This window comes from Kryptolebias marmoratus, linkage group LG10 (assembly GCF_001649575.2).
Source record: "Kryptolebias marmoratus isolate JLee-2015 linkage group LG10, ASM164957v2, whole genome shotgun sequence".
NCBI lineage: Eukaryota > Metazoa > Chordata > Actinopteri > Cyprinodontiformes > Rivulidae > Kryptolebias > Kryptolebias marmoratus.
In genome coordinates this window covers 9,617,355-9,643,635 of record NC_051439.1, presented here as the reverse complement: position 1 = coordinate 9,643,635, position 26,281 = coordinate 9,617,355, and the positions used below count along the sequence as shown (strand labels likewise).

Sequence of the window (26,281 nt, the reverse complement as noted above, 5' to 3'; positions counted from 1 at the left end):
GGGGGGGGGGGGGGGTGCGCCTCCATCTTCTCTTATGGTGTTCCTCTGAGAAGTAGACCAACTAATTTAAAAGTGAGTTGAGCACAATTAAAAAGCTCAGAGGAAACAATGTTGGAGGACTGTAATCAGGATAGAACAACAGTAAAAGAGTGAGTTTTTTTTTCCTTTTCTTTTTTTAGCCAAAGGCTTTGACCCAAAACAAGAACAGAGTGCAGTAATATTGTATCAGTTCATTATACTGTGGGTTTACACAGCTATGTTCCACTGCGATTTAACATCAGTGTATGAGGAGCGCACAAGGGTCTGATGTAATATAGCTAAAGGGGATTTCAGCACATGCCCCAAAGGGCATTTCCATGTCCATTATTGTCGCCATTGTTACATTTTTACAAGGATGACAGTGCTTCAGTTCTTTAAAGGGAGCGAGTGTTTTCCCAGGGAATTTTTTTTGTCTTGTTTCAGAAGGCTAGCCTGAAGGGGGTCAGCCAAGAAGTCACCCTTAAGAGGTGATAATCCAATTTCTCCAGCGCTCATCAGATTTGTTTTCCTCTTGTTTGGCAGTGACTTGGTGTTTATAGAATGTAAGCATGCCTATGTGTGTGTGTTAATAGACACAGGACGATAGGCACAGACCACAACGTGCCACTAGTTTCTGCGCCCAAATCCTGGCAGAAAGAGGTCATGGAGGCCAAGTCTGTCAAAGGCACACCTGCAGGGAAACTCCAGAAAACCCTGAATGTCAGCTTACACAGAGCAGTTTAAGGTGTGCTTATTTAAAGTGCAACCATGACTTCAAATGTCCTTTCCCTATCTTTCCTTTTGTGTTTGACCAATGGGCCTTGTGCTCTTTTACTCTCTTTTCTTTCTTCTGCCTCCCTTGGCTTTTTAATCTCTTCTTCCACCCCCACCCTCCCAATTCTCCTCCCCCTAATGTCTAAACCCTACATCACAGCGAAGGTCCCTCCAAAAAACAGCACGCGGTTTAGTAGAGTGGCTTAGCGAGGCTAGCAACAGCTTGTTCACCGGCTGTGTGGCTTTCTCTTGTGTAAACCAGGGTTTATATTCTGAAGCATATTTGGAACTGAGCAAAGCAGCTGTATCCTACAGGTAATGCTTTAACATGCTGCCACAGTCCAAGAGAGTGGGAGGATGATAAAGGAAGAGTGTTACGATTGGGGTTCTCTTCTCTCCGCTGCTGATTTTCACGCGCTCATCTTTTACGTTTATGCAAAGCTTATGCGGGCATTATGCAAGATAAGCTCATTTTCTAGTCTGATTCCCACTCTAGTACATGCTTTAATGACTCTTAAAGCCAAGGGCTGCTTTTTTAGGCATAATAGGAGTACCGCAGTCCCGCAGTTTCTACGTAGCCAGGGTGCTTTTTCCACACCTGATCACTTTTGTTCGCCCATTTTATGGCTATTGGGGAGAAGGCAGAAGTGAGCGATTTGACAGTGGTTAGTGCCACGAGCCCTAATGTTTATTGGAAGCAAGCGACTAATAATTTTTGATTACCCCAGAGGAGGTATTAGCCATGTTAGTCAGCAAGGATAATTTCTTATTTGCATCCCCCAAGCAGTGAACACTCTTGAAGGAACACTGGGGCTAAATGCGCAACAAAACGAATCAAACATGCCAAACGAGATGCTCCATCCTGGCTGGCTGCGGGGCTGAAGCTGAGAAAACCTTCATTATGCATTTACCATAATCATTTAGAGGGATATCAATTTGTAGAATACAGGGGAGATGTTTGGAGGGGGGAAGGAAATAAAACCACCATATCAAACGATGGAAAAAGGAAAAGGAACAAGGGAGAACAAGATGAAAAGAAGGAAGATGTTCAAGGAGAACTCGCTCAATTCCTGGATTTTTAAAATGTTGTTCCAATTACACACTTTCCATGTTTTGAGGCAGAACTTGCATGATAAATTGTGCAATTTTTTTTCTGTGTTACCAGTGTTACGCTTCATCCCCAAACAGAGCTAAAGATAATTTCCCTTTATTAAAAGCTGTATGGCTCAGGAATTCTCTTTACATTTTTGATGAGATTTAGGGTACACAGAAATCCTCTAGTTCAAATATTGCCTTTTTATTCATTTTGGGTCACTCTTTGTTTGGCTTCAACTATGCTTACTCAAGTTTTTTTTTGTCTTTTAGTCTGAATGTGAGGACAGTTGCTACATGTTTTCATTTTTTCTCTCTCTCCTGGCAGCACAAAATGAGAAAAAGAAAGACTTTCAAAAGCATCTTTTCCCCTGCCATCAGGCAAAGATGACTAAGGCCCCATTAAAACAATTGGAGGAAACTTATGGAGACAGGGAGTGTTTAAAGAAATGAAAGCAGACAGAAAACACTACTATCTTGTGATAACCAGGGCTTTCTTTCATTATCTTAACACAAAAATCCCCTCCTTGGAAAAACTGCACTCACTCACTATTGCTTTATTCAGAAATAAAACAATGATGGTAGGGAAAAGCAAGACAAAACAAAGAAGAAAAAAAAACATTTACCATTTTCCAAAGTGAGGGAAAAAAGCTGTATTGTTTACTATGAATACTTACTCCCAGGGATGCAGTCCATAGACAACTGAGTGTCTGCAGGAGACATCTGTGAAGCCTGACCCCATGACCTCGGAAAAAATGCTCCTAAGGTGGGGGGAAAACTGCCTTTTCCACTGAATCATGGCCTACAGGACAGCAGCACAAATACAAGCACTGCAGAGCAGAAGTAAACAGCAACAACACAAACAGTGAAAAGATATGTGAAAGTGGTTAAAAAAAAAGTAATATTAAATAAGCTTGTTCATATGGAGGAAAAATGGGTGATAACAACACTAAAAAAAGTAAAACAAAAAGAAGAGATTTGAAAAATTTAAAAACATATCAAGACTTGGTGTGAATTTTGCCTCTCAGGCTTGGCTGTCTTTTACTCCTTTGCACCCACGCCACCCCCCATGAGATCATTTTCTTCCTTTATGAGTCAAAGGGAAGCCCAGTCGAAAATGAAAGGTTACACAAGCCAGAGCCCGGGCCCTCGGAATGGAGAGAGGAGAAGATCCCCGCTGCAAGGGCCCTGCTGCTATTCAAAGCACCTGCCATTGTGTTAGCGCTCATCCAGGCCCATTGTTGTGCAGAAATTAGTCGTGCTCCCTTTGGCTCCCTTCGGGTCTAGAGGCATGCGGCAGACCCCCTTGTTGTTTTTGGTTCAGATGTGTGGTTGGATGGATGCTTGGCCCCGACTACCATCACCACTAACCGTGGCCCTTTGCCCTCTCTCCCAAAGCACAGTATAGATATGTTATTTATGTTTTTGTTCATATCCACACTGTGGCGTTCACTCCTCAAGAACACTTTCAAACCAACATTCCTACAGTTTTTTTTTTCTTTATTTCTTTTGTACTCTCCTTTTTCTTTAGAAGTATATGCTTATTGTTCTTTGGAGCACCCTCATTATACCCATGGTTAAGTTTTAAGGGCCTCTCTCTTTGATTTTGGTCTCATGGGGAATGAGTGGTGGGCTGGTGGGAGCTGTAGGGCCGGCCCAGCTTTCAGGGATCCCCAGCGAGTGTCTCGGAGAGCGGGCTTGGGGGTATTGCTGAGCTGGGTACCAATGTACAATCACTGGTGCTAATGCTAGCACAGGGGGTGGATGTGAGGGGGAAAAGTGAAAAGTCAATAGCAAAAAAAAAAAAAAAAAAATGGAGAGCTTAAAAAGGCTGAGAGCTACATCTAATGAATTTTATCAGAAGAAGAGCTTCTTTTCTGGAACTACCGTGTAATGCTAAAAATTAACTTATGAGGCATAAAGATTAAGAGGTGACACTGTGAGTCAAATCCATCTCACTTACAGGCCAGTCAGTTTTAATAATAATAAAAAAAGAGCTGGTGCAGTTTTTATAAATAAAATTAAAGTAGCAAGATTTTTCATTTTATTGTTATTTGTTGCAAAGATGTCACAGGATTTTTTTTTACCTTTTTATCAAAAATAGATTGTTATTTGTTCATATTTGCTCTTGTGTCACAGTTAACAAAATGTTTAAGGGTATAAAAAAATACAACTTTTAGAGGGCCAGCAAAACAGGAAGGCTTTAATCCAAAGCAAGGCTTTGCAATTTCTGTTCTTTTTTTTTCCAAAAGAGTAATAGGCTCCTCTACCACAGACCCTACCATGGCAATTTCTACATGCCAACAGCTGTCAAGCCCCTAAAAATCAAAATTAGTGCCACGGAATTGGAGCTTAATGAAATGACCTGCTGGATTTTACCTTAAAGAGCAGACAGACAGTCAATACTAGCCTTGTGAAAACCATCTCTTCGCATCCTGCAGTCCCATTAACGAAAGGAAATAGTCCCAAGTAAATGTATTAAGCACTACTTCCACCTTCTAATTATATTTTTCCCTTTCCCTTCATAATTCATTCACTGTTTCATTAGTTTTTAATATTGAAAAAGGCTTTTAACTGACTCCTCTGTCTTCATGAGGTCACCAATTATTTGTCACTATGTATTAATGGAATGTCAGAACAGGGTATAAATGTAGTTTGCCTCAGTTACAAGAATGATGGATATATTTCCTCACACAGTTTTTTTTATAGTAGAAATCAAACACTGTTTCCATAATTGCACACAAAATAGTAGTGTAAAGGTTGGCATCATGGATTACAATTGTTTCCACTTGATACTGGTTCCTATAAGAATAAGTGAATTTGTGCCAAGGCCCAGTGGAGGACAGCGGTCCCTGGTTATTGACTTGTAAAGGACGCTTTAGGTGAAGAGTCTTGACAAGACATGAGCGACAGGCTCTCATGTAAAGCTGCGTTTTATTTCTCTGCTAGTTGGCTCCCTGGAGATACATTCTCTACCCCGTGTTGATCAGACTGTTATGGAAAAACGCAGCGATAAAAAGAATGAAAGAGTAGTTTTGTAAAATGAGATGCTCTTGTTCTGCATGTGATAATTCCCTGCTAAGTTGGAAAAGAGAACAAGGAGGAAAAACAAGGAAGCAACAGAAAAAATGATTTGATAAACATGCATGTAGTAACTTATTTAACTGAATATTAATGTTTTGATGCCTTATCTGGGATGGACTTGTAAAAATAAAGCCATCTGATTACCTAAAATTAACAGCAAAGTATATCAGTTAGAATGCAGACGGTATCAGCTAAGCAAGATCCTCCCTCCTCTCAGATCTGACTAATTTATGAGAGTAAACTGCACTGACAGAGAGAGATGGATGCAGGTGAAGGAAGGAAGTTTTCATTGACTCTCCAGAGCAGGCCGGCCCAAAGCCCTGGAGGGATCTCTCTTAGTTTGAACTTTATCAGGGGCTACGCTTAATCAATACGTTATTGGAAAAAGAATTAATTACTAAAGCAGAATAAAACAGCTGCATTTTAAACCAAGGATTCATCAATTCTGTAATCTCTTGGTTACAGCCCAGGTGTCAAGAGGATCATTTCAGCTCCATGTAATGAGGAACTGTGGGAGTTTACCCTATCATCTATGTTGTCCTCCTCCTCCTCCTCCTCCTCCTCCTCCTCTTGTCTGTTTCTGACCCCTCCCTCCAACCAACACACTTTCTGTTTCATCCCTTTTCTTCTCAGCTGTTTGTTATACACCTACGATATTCTGCCTGTTTTAAACATCCTCTTTTCTCTCCTTACTTATAAATCAACCAATTGTATTTCACTCCTTAAACCTCCCCTCCCCGCTGCATTCCCACCAAATTCCTGCCTTTGCAGGGATGGAATGAACGGGTATTAAACATGAAATCTCTCCTGCGAAAGCTGACTTGAACGGGACTTTCACTCTGCAGCAGTCATCAAGCTCAGGCATTCCTCTGCTCAGGCAGCTGGCTTTGCAAAACTGGGCACAACCAGGATGACAGAGCTTACGTAAATCAAATCAAATTGAGAAAAAAAAATAGTATATTTTTGACATATGAAATCAATAATTAGTTGATATTATTGGAGTAAATTAACTGTGTGTGATAGTCAAGCCACAGAAAAAGTATCTGTTGGGTCAAAATAACCTTGGCCGTACTGTTGTCACAGCCGCTGCCATCTACCCCTCACCGCTCTGACCCAAGCCCAAAGCCCGACTGTCCTTGACTTCCCATAATGGGGGATTTCAAGGCAGGTTGAGAAGGGGTTATGGGTGATGAATTGGGTTTTTAGTGAGCTCATTAGGAAGCCAAACAGAGTTTAGACTGGCGGAGCGGAGCAACAGTGCAGTAATCAGTTCTGCTCGCTTTGTTCCCTGCCTCCAGGACATTTGTGTGGAAAAAAAAGAGTGGAGGGAGAAAAAAAAAAAAAAAAACTATGGCATTTGGCTGATGAGAGGGCTGCTGAGCAGAGGCTACAATCTGATGGTTGACTTGTTGATTTATAAACCTTTTATTTCATTTACTCTTTCAACCCCACAGCTCTATGTATAGAGCTCCCGTATGTCTGTTTAATTTCTCTTTGATGGCACTGCCAATCAGGTGCAATAAATCCAAGTTTTCATTCTGTTCATGTACAAAACTGCACTTTTTGCTTTAAATTGTAATCGAGGATAAAGACTCACTACTGATACGGTTATCATACATTGCCTCAAACAATAGAAGCTGTTCTGAATCACAAAATCAGAGTGAGTGAAAACTGGCAACAAGCACAGAGGAACTCTCTGTGGTTTAGGTAGAAGACTTTGATATACAATAGTGAGGATTATAAAACCATTTCTTCACTAGCAGATGGATCCATATCATGCCTGTGCGTGGCCCCTTTGTTTTTCTTTTGCTCTGTCTCATCTCTTTATTCCCATCTTACACGACATTATCATTCCAAAAGGGAGCAACTTCAAAATTTTCTGGAGCACAGCAAAAACAGCTTTTTTTGTTTTGCTTTTTTTAATTTTTTTGACAAATAATCATGCTTGTTTTGCAAAAAAAAAAAAAAGACCAATTTACGTTAGGGACATAGATGTTCTTTAATATTTAATTCAGTGTGAATCCATAGAACTTAGGCATGTTTTTTTTTCTATTGTAACTAATATAAATTATAGAGTGACTACTGTCAATACACAGGTTTGTTCACAAGAAAAAAAAAAAGTCAAATAGTTTAATTGTCTCCTATTAAAGGGACAAAGGAAAAAGTTATTGGTTTGACTTCTACTCAGCCAGGTTTGTAAATTTGTTTATGAGGATGAACCCAGTGAGGAACCAAGATTACCTGTGAGACCAATTAGCCCCATTCGATTTCAAACGTCAGGGAGGAGCAGCAGCGGTTTCTGCTGCAGCATTCGGAGGGCAGGAGGAGCAGGGTGGAGTTGTCAGGGAGGCAGAGGGTGTGAAATGTTTGGTGGGGACCCAAAGCCCTTCATTAGCCGCTGATCCCTGTCTGCTGAGTGAGGGGCAGTCATGGGCATCACAACTCCCATTCACTTCCCCTCCTTTAAAAAAAAAGCGGAGCAAGGGTTTGGATGGTAGACCCCCATCTCCCCAATCCCCTGCAATTTAGCCCTTTGCCATTTATGCAAATTGGGTCCTGACATCTGCAACAGCCTGCCTCTTTTCTTGTATACATCTTTATTCCATCTCTTTTCTTTTGATTCTTTTGCTCCTTAAAACGATTTCCCCCTTGTAGATCGTAGATTCCTGTCGTAACTGACTTGCATTTTCTTACACCTAACCCACATCTGTGTAATAAATGTACTTTTCTGCTTTTTCCCCCCAAATATATATACAGAAATGGATGAAAGTATCCAGATCCCAAGAGATATAATCAAAGCACTAGTGTATGATGTAATTGTTGTTGCACGTAAGAGGGTAATTGCAGTGGTATTTTAAGATCTTGGCATATCAGAATTTTATGAAAAATCTTGCCAAAAATGCTATAAAAAGGTTTTAATCAAAAAAATAAATAAACAAAAAATCTGGACCCACTACTTCTTTTTGTCTCCAGGGTAAAAGCTGGAAAAAGAGAATGGCTTTGCTCCAGCCCATATTTTAGGTTATGAGGTAAAATAGTCTGATTGTTAAAAATATGATTTACCTCCAACCTTTCAGTCCTCCCCTCTGTTTTTTTTTCTCTTTTCCCTTTACTTCAACTTCGCCCTCTATGGAAGCGTTGTGCACCGTGGGGTCAAAGCTGTGCCCGTGAGAGGAGAGAGGCCTTGGATCAGTGGAGAGACGATAGTTATCTACAACATTCCAGGGATGACACAGAGATATCTGCCTGATGGCAGGTTCAGGGGGCTTAGCGAAGGGGCAGGCGGAGAAGGGAGGGAGAGGAAGAGGTACTGTACAGGAGTTGTTGAGCACACGCCTCCCTCCTTCTTCCCTCCATGCCTTTCTCTTACTGCTTCACCGCATCGCTTCCCCACACATAGAAAAAAACATCTAATTAAAAGCTCTTATTCCACTTCATTTAAGAGAACTCTTAATGATGTGTTTTTGGGGGGAGACAACTACACATTACTTCTCATGCAAAAGGAATCTCTCAGTTGTAGCCCTTAAGGATTAAGATACAGCTGTGCTTCAGATGGATGTTTGTCCTTATTTTTCAGAGATGGATATGGTTGTGTTTTCTCACTTGCTCACTTTTAGCCAGGGTCCTCGTGGTGACGGGGGTAGTAGACAAGAGGCGGGTAGTGACATCTGAGTTTGGCAGGGAGGCTCACTGAAGGAGAGAGTTTGTTGTAATTGCTCTGACAGGTTTTAAGGCTGTTAATGACTCCGGCCTGAGCGCCACCAATTTGTCAGCATGCTTGCTGTTTACTAAGCTGTTGTTTTATGGTCCAGTGCAAGGGGGCTGCTGCTTGTTTAAGCACAGATCAGGAAATAATCAGCGTAAAATGCTGGCTGCAGAGGTGCAGCCACACTAAAACTGTTTCTTTTAGAGCCTTCATCTACTGTATGGATCCAAATGAGTTCAGAACACCATATGGTGCGTTCACACAGAAACAAAAGCACACTGACGGCTTACTTAAATTAAAAAATCAGATAGTTGCATAAGTGTTTTATCATTAAAGGGATTATGTTTTACTTGTTGGCACTTGTCTATGTTACATGAGTACGAAGCATATTGCTAGCATGTGGTTATAGCAAGAAGGTCGGTAATCCCCAGCCGGCATGGAGCAACAGAGGGCTAGCTGTTCCACTTGTGTGAATAGGACCTCTTTGCGTTTGTGCATGTGTGTATGTGAGGGAGATTGTGTATGTGTCAAAAGCACGTGGTCCCAGAATCAGCAAGGAACCCTCCGTAAATCCAGAGTAAATAAAAGGGGTAACTAGACGGACAAAAGAAGAGCCCCCACTGCTTCTCTCATTCGGTGCCATTTGGGGGGGACTGAATGTGCTAAACGCCGCTTATGTTGGCTCAAAAGTTGAGGAGAAAAAGAGGGGAAAGGGAGGCTCTAAATCCCCCCATCTTCTTTTCTCCTCATTCTCTACGGCCAAGCCTGCAAGGATAAAGGTGGTGTAATAGGAGGGAGAGGTGGAGGGGTCTGGTCAGAATGCTGTGCCGAGGTGGAGAATCCAAAGACGCTCCCGCAACAACAACCCTCTTAGCCTCTGCTCTCTCTTTATTTCTTTTTTAATCTAACTCCCCTCGTGAGTTTTCTACTCTTCCTATTTGGGTGAGCTTGGTTGAACATGCCTGACTAGTTTGGGCTGACAGGGGGCATGGGGGGTCTGTTGTAATTAGTCACTTTAACCGTGGCTTTCATAAGCCACTGCTTCTACACTCTTGCTTCATTACCCTGAAACAAACGCTTGGGCCTCCTGATGCAAAATCACTGCACAGCTTTAAGAGTCCACACCAAAAATTTAAAACTTGTTTAGAAGCTTTTTCATAAGTCTTTTACTGAAAAAAGACTTAACTTGGGTATTATTGATTTAGCTACTCTTGATATACTGATAGCTGCAATATTTATCACTTGTGGTCAAATTCATAACATTTCTAAAGCGGACTTGACCGTAGTGGCTTCCTCAGCAGGGGGGCACCTCTTGCACTTCAAGTATTGCCTCTAGAGTCGTTAAAATTCCCCTGAAGTCCACTTTACTCTTAGGAAAAACAGTATGACACTTTGTACTCTGCACATTATTTTTTCTACAAGGACTCTTGAAGCGACCTGGAATGTGCCAACATTAGATAAGCAGAGTTGCAATGTGTTTACAGTCCTTTCTCAGCCCTATAATGAGCTCAGCCCTGAGACCAATTTACTCACAAGGAGATATATCTGAATGCATTTTTAATAACCACCCACTGGTGATGAGAGAGGCAATGTATGTGAGCGTAATGTGCTTTTGGACTTGAGCTTGTTTGTTTGTTAGTGTGCTCATTCACTCTCTCTTACCCTCATTGGGTCCGGTCATTGTCTTCTCGCCTGATTACACTTTCCCTGTGTTGCTGTGCATATGAAAATATGCGTCAAAACTTTTATTGCAAACACTTTAAGTCAAGATCTTGATAGAGTGAGGGAGGGAGGCAGGGAGAAGGGGAGAGGAGAAAAGGTTTAGGGAAGAAAGAAAGAGAGGGTAGAGTGGGTGGGTGGGGGTGTGCTGCTGTCTTTTTCCGTCTCCAAGGGCGCTGCTTTTCCAAAAGTGCCTGGGGCTACACTCCAGCACCTCGGCTCCCTTAGGCCTTTCGACTGCCTCCTAATAGCCAACCCCCATCTGTGTCACATGGCCAGATGATGGGACGCTTCCCTCTGCTCTGCCCTGCACTTTTTTCCCTTACCCAATTTTTTTTTCAGAGTGCACATCCACGCAGGTTAGAATGGCAGAGTTGCCAGGGAACAGTCAGAAGCCATTAGCGTTTGGGACAATTTGCCCTGCAGCGTTCCTTCTCTGGCTCATAAGAAAGGAGTGGGGGTGGATGCAAAGCACCAGCTCTCCTTCAGATGTAATGAGGTTGAGCAAGTTGGATCTTCTTTATTCTATTTCTACTCCTTCTTCATTGCTCTTGCTTGCTTCTCTTTCTTCGTCCTTTGTTTCTTTCTTCCTTTTTATTTTAAGTCCACACTTTATCCTCTTTTTGAGAACACGGGCGTGTCTGCATTTATAAGTGGTTCAAAAGACCAACTAATATACCTGTACATGGAATTACTGCTTGAAAGCTGCAAAAGTCAGATCTTTGAATGCACACCAGTATCCATGTGCACGGAAGACAGAAAGGAGCTGAACAGCAGTGGAGTCCGGTTTCATCCTTGCGGGCTAGGGCAGGAGGCAGTGAGCATGCTGGGTAATGAAGTGACAGGTCAGTCTGTAAATACGCATGGGTCGCATTGGCCCTGGCCAGGGGGAAGGCTATCACATTGCAGTGAAAATGGAAACATCAATAAAATTAATCTGCCAGCCTTTTGGCCACCGTGCGGTTCTATTGGATAAGCCTGACTGCTCACAGCGGGAGAGGGATTTGGAGACTAGCTCAAAAATCAACACAAAACCTAGCGGCATCCAAACAAACACTAAACTGTGCATAAACATTATTCAGTGAAGCTCAAAAGCAGAGAAACAAAGGCGGGGTGGTTAAAATTCACAGCTCACTAGTTGTGTTTTTGTTGAGGTTTCGAAGCAAACTGGGGGAGTTAGACTTAGCTTCCGTCTGGGTCGCATTTCTCAGGAAGCCCCTCACAGTCAGGGTAGGGACCAAAGTTTATTGTTTTAGGCTTTCCTGAACAAGGATTCGTACTTAGCCTGGGATTTATGGCATTTGCAGCTAATGAATGCCCATTCTACAATTACAACAGCCCTTGTCCGTGTCCCCATTCCCATATGTCCTTCAGGAGGACCGTTGCTTTTTTAACTTCACACAGGGAGCGCAAAGTCGGCACTTCTTTGTTTTCCTCTTTCGTGTGGCTCTGCACTAATGATGTGGAAGAAAAACACTGCACAGACGGCAAAAAAAGACAGAGAAGGAAAATAATTTAAAAACTGAAGTTGAGAAATATAAAAAGAATGACAAAAAAAAGTTGTTAGAAGTGTGGGTCCCTGTTGGCTTTGTATTCTTCATTTATTTTGCATTTGATTACGCCACCAGTCGGATCCTTTTTCTTTCCCCCTTTTTAATGTTATTAGTTAAAATATTTATGTGAGATTAAGGCTTGCATAGGTGGCTGTGATTGATGCCTCCGCAAAAACAGGAAGACATGTGCGTCTGACTTTTGAGAATGTCAGGGTCCTTCTCTTCCTTAGTGGAGGAGTTTTTCAGATACATAATTTAGATGCCCTCAAGGAAGGCTTTCAAGGCATTTGAGCCCGGGGGCAAGAAAAAATAACCATGACTGTTAAAAGTAAATCATTTTTGCTAATGCACAATTAATGCCAGGGAAGAGGGACAAGAAAAAAGGCTCGGGACAAAGATGGAAACTTCAGCTTGAAGGAGGAATATGTTCATGTTTTCGTCATGAAATCAAACAGTGATGGACATTAATGCAGGCAAAGTTGCCGCTGGCCTCTCATGCTAATCTTATGCCAAGATGGGGGGAGGGGGGATTCTGAGTTTGGGGTAGGACGGGGGGAGCATACGACAAGTTCATTCTGTGCATTGAATTGCAACAATGAACCTCCTCAAATCACACATCAACACTCAATGCAGCTCAACTGGATGTTCATGAATTCATGAATCTGTTCATATCTTCTTTTCCTTTTTCTGTTCCCTTTGGCTCTCTTCAAAGGACGAGAAAAAAAATCCTCTGTTACGTCAAGCATGCAAATTTAATTGAATTAATGACATGAGTCCTGGTCTCTGCTGCATTTGAAGGTTCCTTGTCCAATTTTTTTTTCTTTCCTGCTCCTCCTACCTCCTACTGTAAAAAAAGAATTAGGATCACATTGTTTTAGTTCCTAACCATAACATCAGAGTCATTAACCCTTATTCTCTTCTCTCCTTCTCTGGGGTATAAAACAGCTCTTCTAGGCCTCACTGTAAACCTCTCTATCTCTGCACAGGCCTTCATCTAAGGCTATCTAAATCCCCCCCTACCTCCTCATCTTCACTGCACAACACCGGCTTTGCTGCATCAAATCTTTTGGCCTTAGTGCACCACTTTTCAATATCTGTGGTATTTGTCCATTTTATTCATCTTTCATAAACCTTAAACTCAGCTCTGACTGACTGTACTTCTGTTTGAGCTTTGGGCTCGCAGTGTGGTCCATGATGTTATTTAATGCTGGCTTTGGTTTCCGTCCAGGAGATGGCTTAGACAACAGCGTTGCGTCGCCAGGCACAGGGGATGACGACGACCCAGACAAGGATAAGAAGAGGCAGAAAAAGCGCGGCATTTTCCCCAAGGTGGCCACAAACATCATGAGGGCGTGGCTTTTTCAGCATCTCACGGTAAGCAAAGCCGAATATGTTTAAAGGATGAACATGAGATTGTAAAGAAATAACATACAGGAGTGCACACACCTGTCACATGCTCTGGCAGCAAGTGAAAAGTGACTGCTCACCTGTCTTAGAGACACAATGACCAGGTCAATCTAATCCGTCTGGACTGTTTACTCGGCTCAAGAAGAAAGTTTCTTAGCAGATAAAGAGAAGGAGTGGTTGATCACAAGTGCTTAGAGAATGAGATAGTAGAAAAATGCGACTTTATGTATTTTAAAGTCCAGCTTTGTGTGCATTTGATCAAAAAATACTTTCTTGATTAGTGTGATTTTAAATCTGATTAGTTTGATGCTTGTTTGTCTTCCAAACATTTTAAGTTGATAATCTGATACTATAATACTATAATTACAAAAAATACACCAAATCAACATGATTTAGAGTTTAAAGACTATAGTAGTTCAAACATAATTAGGAAAACATTGTTAAGTCTGTTGGCTTGTGTCTTTGTAAAAGAGGGTGGTCCACATGTCCCCTCACCCTTGCTAATGACAGGACATTATCAGAACATCAGGGCGTATTGATTTTGTTACCTAGGTCAGATTTCAGAAGGAGGTGGTGACGTTGGGGCACTAAAGCTGACAGAGTTTGTGACTCTCAGCCCTGGACATGAAGGAACAGCTTGGGGGATGGGCAAAGTAAAAAAAAGCGGAGAAAGTAGAACAGAGTTGGTGTAGAGGTGAGGTCTTTAACATCATCCTCACATTTAAGAAGGTCAGGCGCCCCCTTTGCACCATATAGCCCCCCACCAATACCAAAGTGCCCACTCTCAGCTCAAAGCCCCCTCTACCCTGATTACCTAACCAAAAGCCCAAGTAATAAGCGGCCAGCAAATACAGCCTAATTGAAAGGGCTGTAAATCCATTACATATTGGTCAGGGATAATCAGGAGTGCTTTAATCACTTTTATCTATTCAGGAGCAGTGAAGCTGCAACAGCAAAGCCCTGAGCCTCGCAGGCCTTAGCGGCTCCACCACGCCAGTCTGCACGCTTATTATTCTCATCATTATCAAAATGACTTCACAGCTGTTCACAGCTCCATCGTTCCCTGACTGGAGCCCTCTTACCAAATAGCACAGACAAGGCTTCATTCAGACGTTTAGGCCAGGAGGAAATCTAAACATTTTGGATTGCATATTTTTTATGAGAATCTTTTCAATATGATCTTTTTCCTCTCCTGAGCAAAGGAAATGCTGGTTGGAATTCCCTCTGTGAGTCTAAAAACCTAAATGCTTCAGTGAGGTGAAATTTACTCAAATTGCACAAAATACATAAACACATCATATGTTTAGACTACAAATGTCTCAAAGAGCTGCATTTTCCCTAATGAAATCCTCACACGGTTTCAGTATTCCCTACACAAATCCTTTGAAACAGTTGTCAAAAATGCTTTAGAATTGGGTTTAAAATTAAGAGAGGCTAGAAATGAAGAGGAGGAAAGGTCCAAATGAACACATCTTTCAGATGCCGGTTTAATTCAGATCAAGCAAAGCTTTCAAGGCCCTCTCTTTCTGTTCCTCTTTCCTTTATCACATCCCCTGCTTGTGGATATTCTCCAATCTTTATTTGTTTCTTTTGTCCAAAGCCTTGGTCAGTCTTGTACAAATAATAATCCCTCCCTTTTAACCTGCCTTCATTTCTCTGCTGAGGAAGAGGACTAATTGAATTATCCCCCTACTCTTCTCACCATCCAGTTCTCCCACCCATAAACTCTTAGACACACACATACAGGCACACACACACACACCCATTAACCATTCTCCTTTCTTTTAATTTGTTAAGCAAATGTATTTGCCATAGCTGGATGCGTTTGTCCAAGGGTGAATTCTTGGGGACTTTGGCCCTTGAATGGCCTATAGCGGCATTCTGCCATTCACGCATTCATTAACTGAGGGGTGAGGAGTGAAAGGAGCGGCCTTGTATTTTATCAAACTGAGGGGGCCAGCATGGAGCTCCTCTTCCATGAGCCGCAGGGGTCTCCCTACATATGTTCTCAACATCCAGCCATTGTCACATCATCTGAAAAGCTCAAAAGGACAGGACCCCCCCTTCACACACAGAAAAACAACACAGGCCAATAGTAACAACTGTTGGCTTTTAGATTCAGTATAACAAAATTGCCCTCTCCCTCTCCCCTCCTACTCTCAAAGGCTTCACTCTGACCTCACACTCTCTTGGGAGAAATCACACGGTTGTTTTCTTCATAACGCTCCCATACAGGAAGTAAACAAAATTCAACTCATATTCACCTCTAATCCAACCAGAGCAGCATTCCAACTGAGAGGAAAGTGTACTCTTTGGACATATTGATCTCACAAAACATTAAAAGACTATGAAGAAGATGTGATATTCTAACCCTATTTATATTGAGGCCGTATGCGCATGTTCCAGAGACCATGTGAACTGGCAGCCTGAAATGTCCCACGTGTAATTGGACAACATTGAACAGATCAGCTGATGTTGGCTGGCAGAAGAGGGTCAGACTGTCTCCCCACTCCTTTCTATCCTACCTCCAGCTCTTTTTTCACTAATGCCACCCCCTCTCCGTTTCTCTCTCCACGTGTTTCTGGATGTCTTCCAGCCACATTAGGGGAAGGGAAATCCCAGACTGTTGGTATAAGCTTTTCAATACTACAGGGAGATTATGTTATCAGAAAGGTAAACTTCACTGTTAGGGGTAAAATGTTCTGCTGCGCTTCAAAAGCAAGGACTTTGGAGAAGAAGGGGGCACTTGACTGGTAGATAAGAAAATGAAAAGATAAGTAATCAGAGAAAATTAGGAGCATATATATATACATATATATATATATATATATATACGCTTTGTAAAAAAAATGTCCCCTTTTGTTGACAAAAGTAAACTTTAGTTTTACAATTAGCCCCTTGGTGCCCTTGGCCTTTCCTTCCCTCTCACCCCCTGCTAGCCCTCACTCACCCCTGTAAAGACAAGGGTCGGCCTTGCAATGAAAACAGGAAGCACTCAGATACAAAGACACCAATCTGAGCTCTGGCCTTGTCTTTTGACTAGTGTAAACCCTCAAACACCTATGAAAATAAATAAGGGACCTCAGGAGCAAGCGAGACTAGTTAAAAGTTTTTGTGTGAACTGTAAAGGAGGGAGGGAAGGATTGTGTGATAGAGGGAGAGTGGTCAGTCGGAGGGGTAAGGAGGTAGCTCTTTTAAGCATCAAGCATCTCAGGTTCTGTGCTGGGCCACCCTTTGGCCCGGGTGTTTGGGGAAATGCTGTTAAGCTGCTAAGCCAGGTGTATTGGTCCCATGGGCTCCTTGAAAGGGAAGTGATATATCCTTTGGTGATTTAGAGAGTCTTTGGACTGTGAAGTACAACTAAATGCACAGAAGATAAATGTTTAAGTGTGATTAGATTACATTTTAAAGTTATCAGCACAACAGATCATTGGTCCGCAATGCTTTAACTTTTGAATTGTGTTGTTGCTAAAGTTAGGAAACAAAAACTTGCTTTTCTTGCTTACCTTATAATAACACTTGCACACAAGCTCCAGAATGTAAGAGCCACAACAACAACCCTGCTAATATCCCAAAAGTGAGGACCTTTGAGGAGTTGAGAGCATTGTGCTGCAAACATCATTAGATACACCAGTGACAGTGTTCCAGCCCCCCAGCCCACACACTCCCAACTCAAGCCGAACATAGCATTAGTCTCCATGACAACAGGGTGTCATCGTCAGGTCGAGCCCTCCTGTGGGAGCTGCTCTCTCTGCCACCCTTTATAGACGCACATAAAAAGAGCCAGCGAGGGTCATTCAGAAGACATGGGCACAGGCAAGGCCAAACCTTGGCAACGAATGTTTGTTTCATACAATAAACAAGTGTACAAGTCCATCCCACAAAAAAGAGAGGGCATGTTGTTTGTGTAGACTAAACTGTCCGACCTGTGGTATCCCCAGTTTTGTTTAAGCTCCTCTTGTCCTTCTAATCCCTCTGTGTTGTTCCACTACAAGCTGCCTTCAAATAGTGGAAACACACATGTGCAAATAGTGTGAAGTACTCAGACTTTTTTTATGCTGAACCACCATATTTCTTTCTTTTTCTTGGTTCCTACATATCAAAATGTTTATTTTATTTAACAAGAAATCATATGTCATTTTTGTAAACCAATGCAATTTCAGTACTTTGTGTCTTGGTTTTAGATGATTTTACTTTTTAAAGCCAGCAAATTCTAAAGAACTTATTCTTGCCTGTGCCGCAGTGATTGAGAATCAGTTTGCTTTTCCACCTTCTTAGGTTGTTTTGAGTTTGGATGAGAGTGTGGAGACAAAGGAGAGGCAGGGAGTGGGTTTAGGGATAAGAGCAGGAGAGGGAGGGGGTAAAAGAGGGGGCTCCTAAGGGTCACAAGGGTGGAAGCCTGGAGGAGGCCCACACACTAATCTGTCATGTGCTTGTTTGCCTCAGGAGCCCAAAAGTCAGTTCTCCAGTCACCCGTAGCAACGCAGGCGACGATTTGGTTCGCTGCCACTATCTAAATGTGTGACTAACAGTGGAAGATGTAGGAAAAAGAGTCATCACGTTTCTTTTGTCACAATACCGGCTGCTTTGTGAGTGTTTGCAAAACAGATGTGAGTGACAATATAACATAGTTTGGAGATGTTTATCACTGAAGTCATTGAAAGTTGCTGGTAATGAGAGCAGGGGAGACCTTTAAGGAAGTTGAGGTTTAGCTTAGCTATTGTCTAGTTGGTGTGTATTTTAATGTTGGCTGCTCAGCGACCCTGGAAAACAGAGACACAAGCCACCTATGTCTGCCATCTGTTCCTCCCCTATCAGGTCAAGACAGCAGTGATAGAACCTCACATGGAAAGATACACAAATGCAAATAGATAACCCAAATATTTCTTCATATATTCTTCTTTCAGCATTTCAGTTTCTTTATGCTGTAAGAACTGGATAAAGTTTGCCATCCTATTGCAATCTGCTGTGCTGTAATCTCCAAGCATCCATGTGTTGTAGCTATGACTGTATACAGTTTGTTTTGGCATTGATGGTAGCTGTTCCAGAGATTTAGTGCTGCATTTGAACGTAATAAGCTCTAATTCGTTTCATGCTCTGACATCAGACCTTTACACTTTGCCCCCTAATCCAGATCTGTCACAGTTCCACTTCAAAGCCAACTCACCCCACATGGAATCTACTCACACATAAAGCATGCCACATTAACCTTGTATACACCATGCAATTGGTAGTAGGAAAGCGCTTACATGTTGCCATAATATTTTTTTTATTTGCTGGATTTTTTAAAATCCCATAGGTTTACTTATTGAATATTAGCATTGTGCTGTGGTGTGTTTGTAAATGCAGGGGTACATGCATAACCCCACCACTTCTCCTCCCATGTTTCCTCTCATTTCCCCTCCCTTGCTGTTAATTTTCATTCCTGCTGTTTGCATCTTAATGCTGGTTGTTTAATGAAGTAGCAGAGATGAGCGCTTTCGCTCAGGGACTGTTTACAACACATTCCCGCTGCATGGAGGTGATTAGGCTATGTGAAAATCCACAGTGTTTGCAAAAAAAATAAACCCAACAACATATAGTCAAGTACAACAATGCAGAAAAAAGAAGAGTGCAAAGAGTTCTCTGAAATGTGGTGCAATATCCATTTCTTTAAAGTGTAATTTTGCAACAGGGGTGTCCTCATTGAATAGAAGGAGCACAGCATGCGTTTGACTTGCCCCTGCAGAGGTGACTACACATGCCCTGACCATAGCAGACAACAAACAGAGCAAAGCCCCGTTGATGGCAGTCAGATTTATAAACTCGCTGCTCTGAGCAGTGAGAGACTGTTTCAAGAACCCACATGCACAAAGCTGACAAGACCTTTTTCTAAGGCCTCATGCTCCAGTGAGAATAGACCCCAGTTCGAGAACATTTCCCTGCCTTCAGCACTGTCAGTTGCTTCTGTAGTCATAACACTGATTCGGGCTGACTGAGCTGACTCTATGAGAAATAGGATGGAATGTCGTCATTTGTAATAAGGGACTCCATATGTTATTCTGTGATAGTGTAGCGTGTCTCTTGTGGATAAACTGTTATTAAGATGGTGGTTGTTGATTCTATGCTGCTTTCTCCTTTTTTACTTTTGGGGTTATCTTACTCATAACAAAGTCAAGAGGGGGATTTTGGTTTCACATCTTTGAGCCAGTTCCCTTAAATGATCTCTAACCAATTCTGAGGTTCACCCTGCAGACTGGTCTTATTGCCCCCTTGGTAGATTGTGGGATAGTGGCAAGATCTGTTGCTACAGCGGCTGCTGCTTGCAGGGGACCATGGAGGCCAATGAGATTCTGCTGCAGGCCTTCTAAGCTGCCCCAGCACCACTTTGATATTCATCTCACACCAAAAAGAAGAAAAATGCAAAAGGAAAAAAGAGAAGCACGAGCATGGAAACAGCAAACCAGGCTAAACAGGGGAGGGAGGTGTAGAGACGAAAGGTTGAGGATGGAGGCACTGAGTAGAAATCAAAAGCAGACTATGTGTTGCACTGTTTGGTTTGTCATGGGACCGCTACACCAAATCCCACTCCTGCCATTTTGCGTGATTTTCTCCCTTCTCTTCCTGCTCCTCTCAAATACATGCTTTTGTTTTACCCAACTCTCAGTCCAGAAGCAGGCAGTGGGATTCCTGCACAGTGGGGTCCTTATAACTGGGAGCCATGTCTCTTGTTCTCACCTCTCTCCCCCCTCACTTCCTCACTTTCAATTTTTTTGATATCTTTTCTGTCTTTCTCCCTCTGAACATATGGACTAGTTTTTCAGAGAGAGACCAGTCCACATCAAAGACTGAGGCTGAGCAGGTCAATTTGTTGCTCTTTTCCCCCTGACTCTTTCCCTTCCACTAGCCACAGAGGACTCTCCTGCACCACAGCTATTTACCCAGAATGCTTCATTGCTAAAGCATTTCTCTCTGACATATATATTACAGAGCCATGTGTTATAGTGTCTCTTCTCCGCATAGAGTAGACCTAGTTAACTTCAGTCTTCTGGATTTCTCTGTAGTCACATGTTCTCTAAGACCATGTAATGCTATTCAAAAAGCTCTGCACCAAAACAGCTATTTCAGTCAATGATAGGAAAAAGCAGTCACAAAAAAGAATAGGTAAGCCAGTAAAAATGAAAAAGTAATTGTAGAAATCCAAATCTGGGCAAAGCAGATCCTGGTTCAAGATATAAATCTCTCTGAATATTGATTATGAGGAAAGCTTCTTCCCCGTACCTCCAGGGCTGCAGTAGCTGACACACAAAGCACCTCTCTAAAGCCCATAAACCAGCTTGTATAGTAATTTAGATAAAAAGGGTGACAATGGTGGTGTATGCCTCCCAACGCAGAACCTCCTTCTTGTTTCTCATCCTCCTACAACATGTCCTGTTCCTCCTTGACTCTTTCACATCCAGCATGGAGATGTAAAAAATATGAAAAAATGGGGGGTTGGTAGTAGGGGGGCTAATGTGTAATTAGCAACACATTTTTGAATCCTCCTTAATGTTCATTACTGAAACCAGGGGCAATTACAAGTTCAAAGGGGTTTAGGGCACCCGCAGCTCGCATAATCAGTCACAAATTAAGCGCTGCTCATTTGTCATAGCATAGTGTGCACACAGAAACACGCACATGCATGCATGTTGTCAGAGTTGAGTCATAGACATGCTGACAGGCATCAATTTCCATACGGGCACAAATCTCAGCTACACCCCAAGGCACCAAGTTGGGCGGCTCAATCCTCTTATGCTCTGATGCTTTGTTTTCATTGAACAACAGCAAACACCCCTGACACCTTCACCTTAGCTTGTTCAACACTATACTGTACCCTACTTGCAGTCATCCTCTTATAAGTGTCCTGTTTGCACTTACAATCCCTTCCACCACCTGTCCCCCTCCTGTCTACGCTTGGCAGCTTTTGATTTAAACCTCTATCTGCCTGTGTCCGTCTCTCCCCACCTGGCTATGTCTCTGCAACACGTGACAGTGTGTGTTTCATGCCTGTCCCCCGGATGTGTATCTCAGTTACCTCAGGGGCAAGGTCACAATGGGTAATCCTGTCTTCAGGTGGCTGTTTAGCACACTGAGAGGAGAGCTCACAAAACCGGAGGTGAGCTCCTGTTACAGGACTCCCTGACCAGGGGTCAGCTTTGACACTGTCGGAATACACAGGAACATGCACACATGTTCCAGCAGATATAGCACTGGTGCTTGGACATGCATACACACAACGTTTCAACACACAAGCACACTGAGCTTGCTTATCTATCACAGCTGGTTCATTCTTCATGTCTCCTTTCTTGTTCTCCTTTAGTTGTCTACTGTACTACTTTCTCATTTAGTCTTTCAGCGTCTTCTCTTATTTCCAGATCAGTCTGAGTCTTGTTCACATTAGGATTCCCTGATATGATCTCCATGAAGTTTTGCTCTAGTGACCATGCGTTGCCTGTCCTGCCCGGCACCTTTATTGTTTAAGCTGCTCTCACAAAGAGGCACAGTTGGGTCTCTAGTGAATTGAATGGAGCCCTATCATGTGTGGCTCAGCCTCAGTAAAAAGGGAGCGGGAACTCATTTTTCACTGGGGGAACAACATCCATCTCAGGAGCCAAACGCTGGCTGTTTCATTAAGTAGCCCATCCAGGCAGACAGATGTGTTCACCACACAGTCATGTTTGCCTATGCAAGCGCGTGTATTAACCCACAATCCTTTGGGGGAGATTAATAGGCTACCAGCCCCTTTTTCATTGATTATCTTCATGCCATTTTCCCCTACTTTTCTTGGCTAGATATTAAAAACTAATGAAGCCTATTGAAAATGGGAACCACGAGCCTCTTCACGGATCATTTTAGGTTATTTGGGCTCAAACAGAGAGGAATCTCTTTAAGGCACAGTTTGAGACGAATTAGGAAAATAAATGTGGAGAGCAGTGTTGAGGAAAAGAGAGAAGGAAAAAAATGAGTGCGACTGTAAAAAAGATGTGTGTTTAAGAAACGACAAGTCTACTTTGACACATGGAGCGGAGACACGGCAGATGTTAGCAATTCAACAACATAGCAATGCATTCCTAGTGCTGGAATTGTGTCCTAATTGCTATAATGGAGGTTGTAAGCGCTAACAGTAATGGAGTTGTTGGGATTCATCTCCAGCAACCTGAATTAAAGGCTGATCCACTTCAAGATGTCTCATGCTTTCTTCAAAATCAAAGCTGACTTACTGTGTTTTAAAAAAAAATCTTCCTGATCTTACTTCATCTCTACCATGACCACTTTTTATTCCTGAGTCAAGGTTAGTGGTTGGCATTGCTGTGTTTAGGGGGAAGGTGAGTTTGGTTTGAGATAGATGGGTGCAGGAGACCCTGGAGGTGAGTGAGCAAAGAGTTAAAAGCATCCATGTGATGGGCTCACCTCTGCACCAGGCCTGGTGAAAGGCGGCAGGGTGCTGTCGGGGAAAATGACTTCCTGAGACATTACCATCAATCACCAGACAGGTCAGGCCCCGCAATCCTGCCATGAGGACGGACGAAGGGAGAGGGGGATGGGGATGGAGGATTAGACTTGAGGGAAGAAGAACAGATTTTTAGCAGAACAGACTATTAACAATCTCTTCCTCTCATCTTCTGACTGTTTTATGTCGGCCTCTTCCTTTGCCTATATCTGTCCAATCATGTCTTTATCTGTTTCTATTTTCCACGACTCCATAAAACGGCTGCACAGGCGTTCAGGAATGGCCCCTGCTGGTCAGAGTCCTCTCCTTTGCTCAATTGCATCATTAATTATTCCACAGGCAGTGGGCTAGAAGCAAATCTAAAGAGAGGAAGAGAAATAGAGCGGGAGCAAGAGTTAGATGATGAGATGGAGGACAGCTGTCTAACACCCCCAGTTGGTCTCTGTCTCTCTCTCCCTTGCTGTACATGAAGGATGGGAGAGGGGAGGGGCTTGGGTTACCTCAGTAAGCGGTTATGTTACATTCCTGAGAAGGGAAGGTTGGGGGTGGGGGGTGGTTCAACGAGTTGTTGAAAAGAACACAGACGCTTGTCAACAGCCTCTGAGCCAGGGAGCCATCGTGCCTTGCGTTAGGCCTGTAGGTCAATGACCTTTTGTTGCATCGAGACAGAAAGAGGTAGACAGAAAAAAAATCCACCATAAGGTACATGTCTCGGCTCGTCTCTGGTAGGGATCAGTCAAAAGTCTCAAAAATCTGAAAAGTCTTCTCTTACTCCTCACATTGCATGTAAAGCAGCAGTTTATGGTGAATTTTTTTCAAAGCATTGCAAGGAAGAGGAGCAGCAGTGAGGGGAAAAAAATAGTCAGGCGCTGTAAGTCCTGCTAAAATGGCCCATTAGATTTAAGGAGTAAAAGTTCATCAGCTTTATTAATGGGAAGGTATATAAATGAAGTATGAATTACCTGACTTTTATAGAGTGGCGAGAGTGAAACTGGAGTGTCTTATGATATAATGCTTTAGTGAGCTGTTCTGAGCGCTCTGATGAGCAGGCTGCAGAAAGGAGGAGGAAGAAGAAGAAAACTGAAGTGTGCTGGGGTCCCAAGAGTCCAGCGGCTGGAAAGTTGCCTGATTGTTGCTAACATGCGTAGCTGATCTGGTTTGCTTAAAGACAAGGTTGTTTGCAGCTTTCAGGCTTATTCTTTGTGTGTCATTAGGCATAACTGTAAAAAAAATTGCCAATACAAAAGACATATGCACATTTTTATGTTTTTATTCAACTGCACTGCCATCGCTTGAACATATCTGTAGTTGCAAGTGTGCAAACACCATTATAAACATGCATGTATGCAAACAAACAGAAGAAGAATGAGGCATATGGACACACACAAACGCACAGTCAGGCACACAACATACACATGCTCCCCACCATCCTGTAATAAGCGGTAAGCTGAGCTAGCTGATGGTCATCCTCCCATGGGGCTGCTGGGTTGTTGCCAACTTCCTGCCTGCTTTGTCAGTGGATAAAGCGCCTAACAAACGAGAGGGCTGTAGCTAGGCAGGCCAGCCAGGTCAAAGGTCACCTTGGCCCCGGGCAGGATTGAGCCTAAAACCACTGCGAGCGGAGAGAAGGAGAGGATGAAAGAATGCACTTAAAGATTCGATGCTATTAACCAGGTCTAAAAGCTACAAAAGCCTTTTCTCTCTCTTTTTCCTATTCTTGTTCTCTTGTCTTGGCTTCACCTCATAAAGACATTTTAACTCCTGTCACATGCCGACTGTCCTTTGAGGAACATTAGAAAAGTGAAAGATCCTGAGGGCATCCGTCAGTCCACACAGCCACATGTGCCCAGCCGCTTCTGGGTGTTGAGCAATGACAGAAGAAATCTCCTTGACTCATACACTCCTAGATGAAAGGAGAGCTCAGAAGACTTGCATTTCTGAAAGGCAAAAATGGTATTCAGTAAAAGAGAACTTATACAACAGGTAGGGACAGGGCGATGACTGATCAGGGCTTGGTTGGCTTTATGCCAAAAAAATGTACACCAGCTATGTTACGCAGCGCTTCAGGTAAGGGACGTGATTTAAAGTGTTTGCAAGTGCTTCTTCTACATATAGAGGACAGAAAAAGAAAGATATTGGAAAAGCAGAGAGAAAATGCTGCTATCCACACCAGCTGTCCATTCAGAGGGGGGAGAAAATTTGACATGGTTGACTTGAACACATTTAGCATCATTAGCAAACAGGAAGTGTCCCCTGCAGCTGTTTTTGGCAAGGGATGGGGGGTGTTCCTGCCTGCAATGTAATGGACAAATGTTACCCACCATGTTTGCCTTTGATTCCTGACCTGAAAACAAAAATTGACATTACAAATGTCCTATGATATCTTTCAAATTGGCTTGACATTCCATAGTTGCCCCTGGGGGGGTTCTTGTTTGTCTTCTGTAAGTGGCTGTGTTCTTGTTGTTGTATCCCGAGGCTCACTATTAGAACGTAGTGGCCTTTCTCTGGAGAATGTGCAGCCTTAAAGAGACAGAGAGATAGACTGGAAAGAGAGAGGAAAAGGAGCTAAATGAGGTGCTGGTTGTGTATTTGAATACTTTTTCTCTTTAGGTTAGTACACAATAGAAAGGAGAACTGTCAAGTGGAAACTCTCAGAAGCTATATTTGAAAAGTGAAGCACTCACCCTCCCCACTTTGTTTTAGCTCAGTCTGTCTATCTCTTTACAAATGAATCTGTTTCTGTTTCAGCTGAAGATCAGCCTCACTTTACTTTGACTTTAAACAAAGTTTAAAGAACACAATGGTGCAAGAGGATTATCTTAGAGAACCTGTATGTTAATATCAAGTAGTTTTTTCAACAGTTTTTAACATTAACGCCTTAATGTCTTGTCAGTAACTCCATGTGCTTTCTAGTTTTTACTAGTAAGCGTATGTATGCCTGTATAAAATAAATTAAACAACATATTTGTTAATATTCAAACTTGCAGGTATACTTTTACTGAAACTGAATGTTCAAGAAGCCGAAAAGTCTATATAAGAGGTGCACTTAAACTGATCCTCTCTGTCAGCTCGAAAAGTTGCGGCTTTAAACAATGTGTGCATAAACCAGCAAATCATTTATTCAAAGGCTTACTAACTGTTGTATGTACTCCCAGTGACTTTATGGTTGGTAACAGGAAGAAGTGATGTAGGAAATTAACTTATAGGTATTAAATGTACCTCACAAAACAGGAGGCTAAATATTTCTCACTTCCATCTGTCACATAATAGTAGACAGAAGAACTAGATAGTCAATATGTACAATTAAAAGATTTAAACAATTATATAAAAAAAAAAAAATTCCCTTCTCACCCTCCGCGGGTGGTCTTTGTTTCATCCTCTGAGCTCGGGTCCTCTACCAGAGGCCTGGGAGCTTGAGGGTTCTGCGCAGTATCTTGGCTGTGCCTAGAACTGCACATT

General features: G+C 42.5%; 1 protein-coding gene across 7 annotated transcripts in view; it reads left to right on the top strand.

The window, feature by feature from the left end:
- The window catches only part of meis2a (Meis homeobox 2a), a 77,968-nt gene that overhangs the window by 17,930 nt on the left and 33,757 nt on the right, over nucleotides 1-26,281 (top strand). For 6 of the 7 annotated variants that reach the window (XM_017414781.3, XM_017414788.3, XM_037977772.1 and 3 more), the window contains exon 8: nucleotides 13,175-13,320. In XM_017414781.3, the coding sequence (XP_017270270.1) occupies nucleotides 13,175-13,320 (146 nt within the window). The remainder of the gene's footprint in view (nucleotides 1-13,174; nucleotides 13,321-26,281) is intronic. The other variant, XM_017414749.3, reaches the window with a different exon arrangement.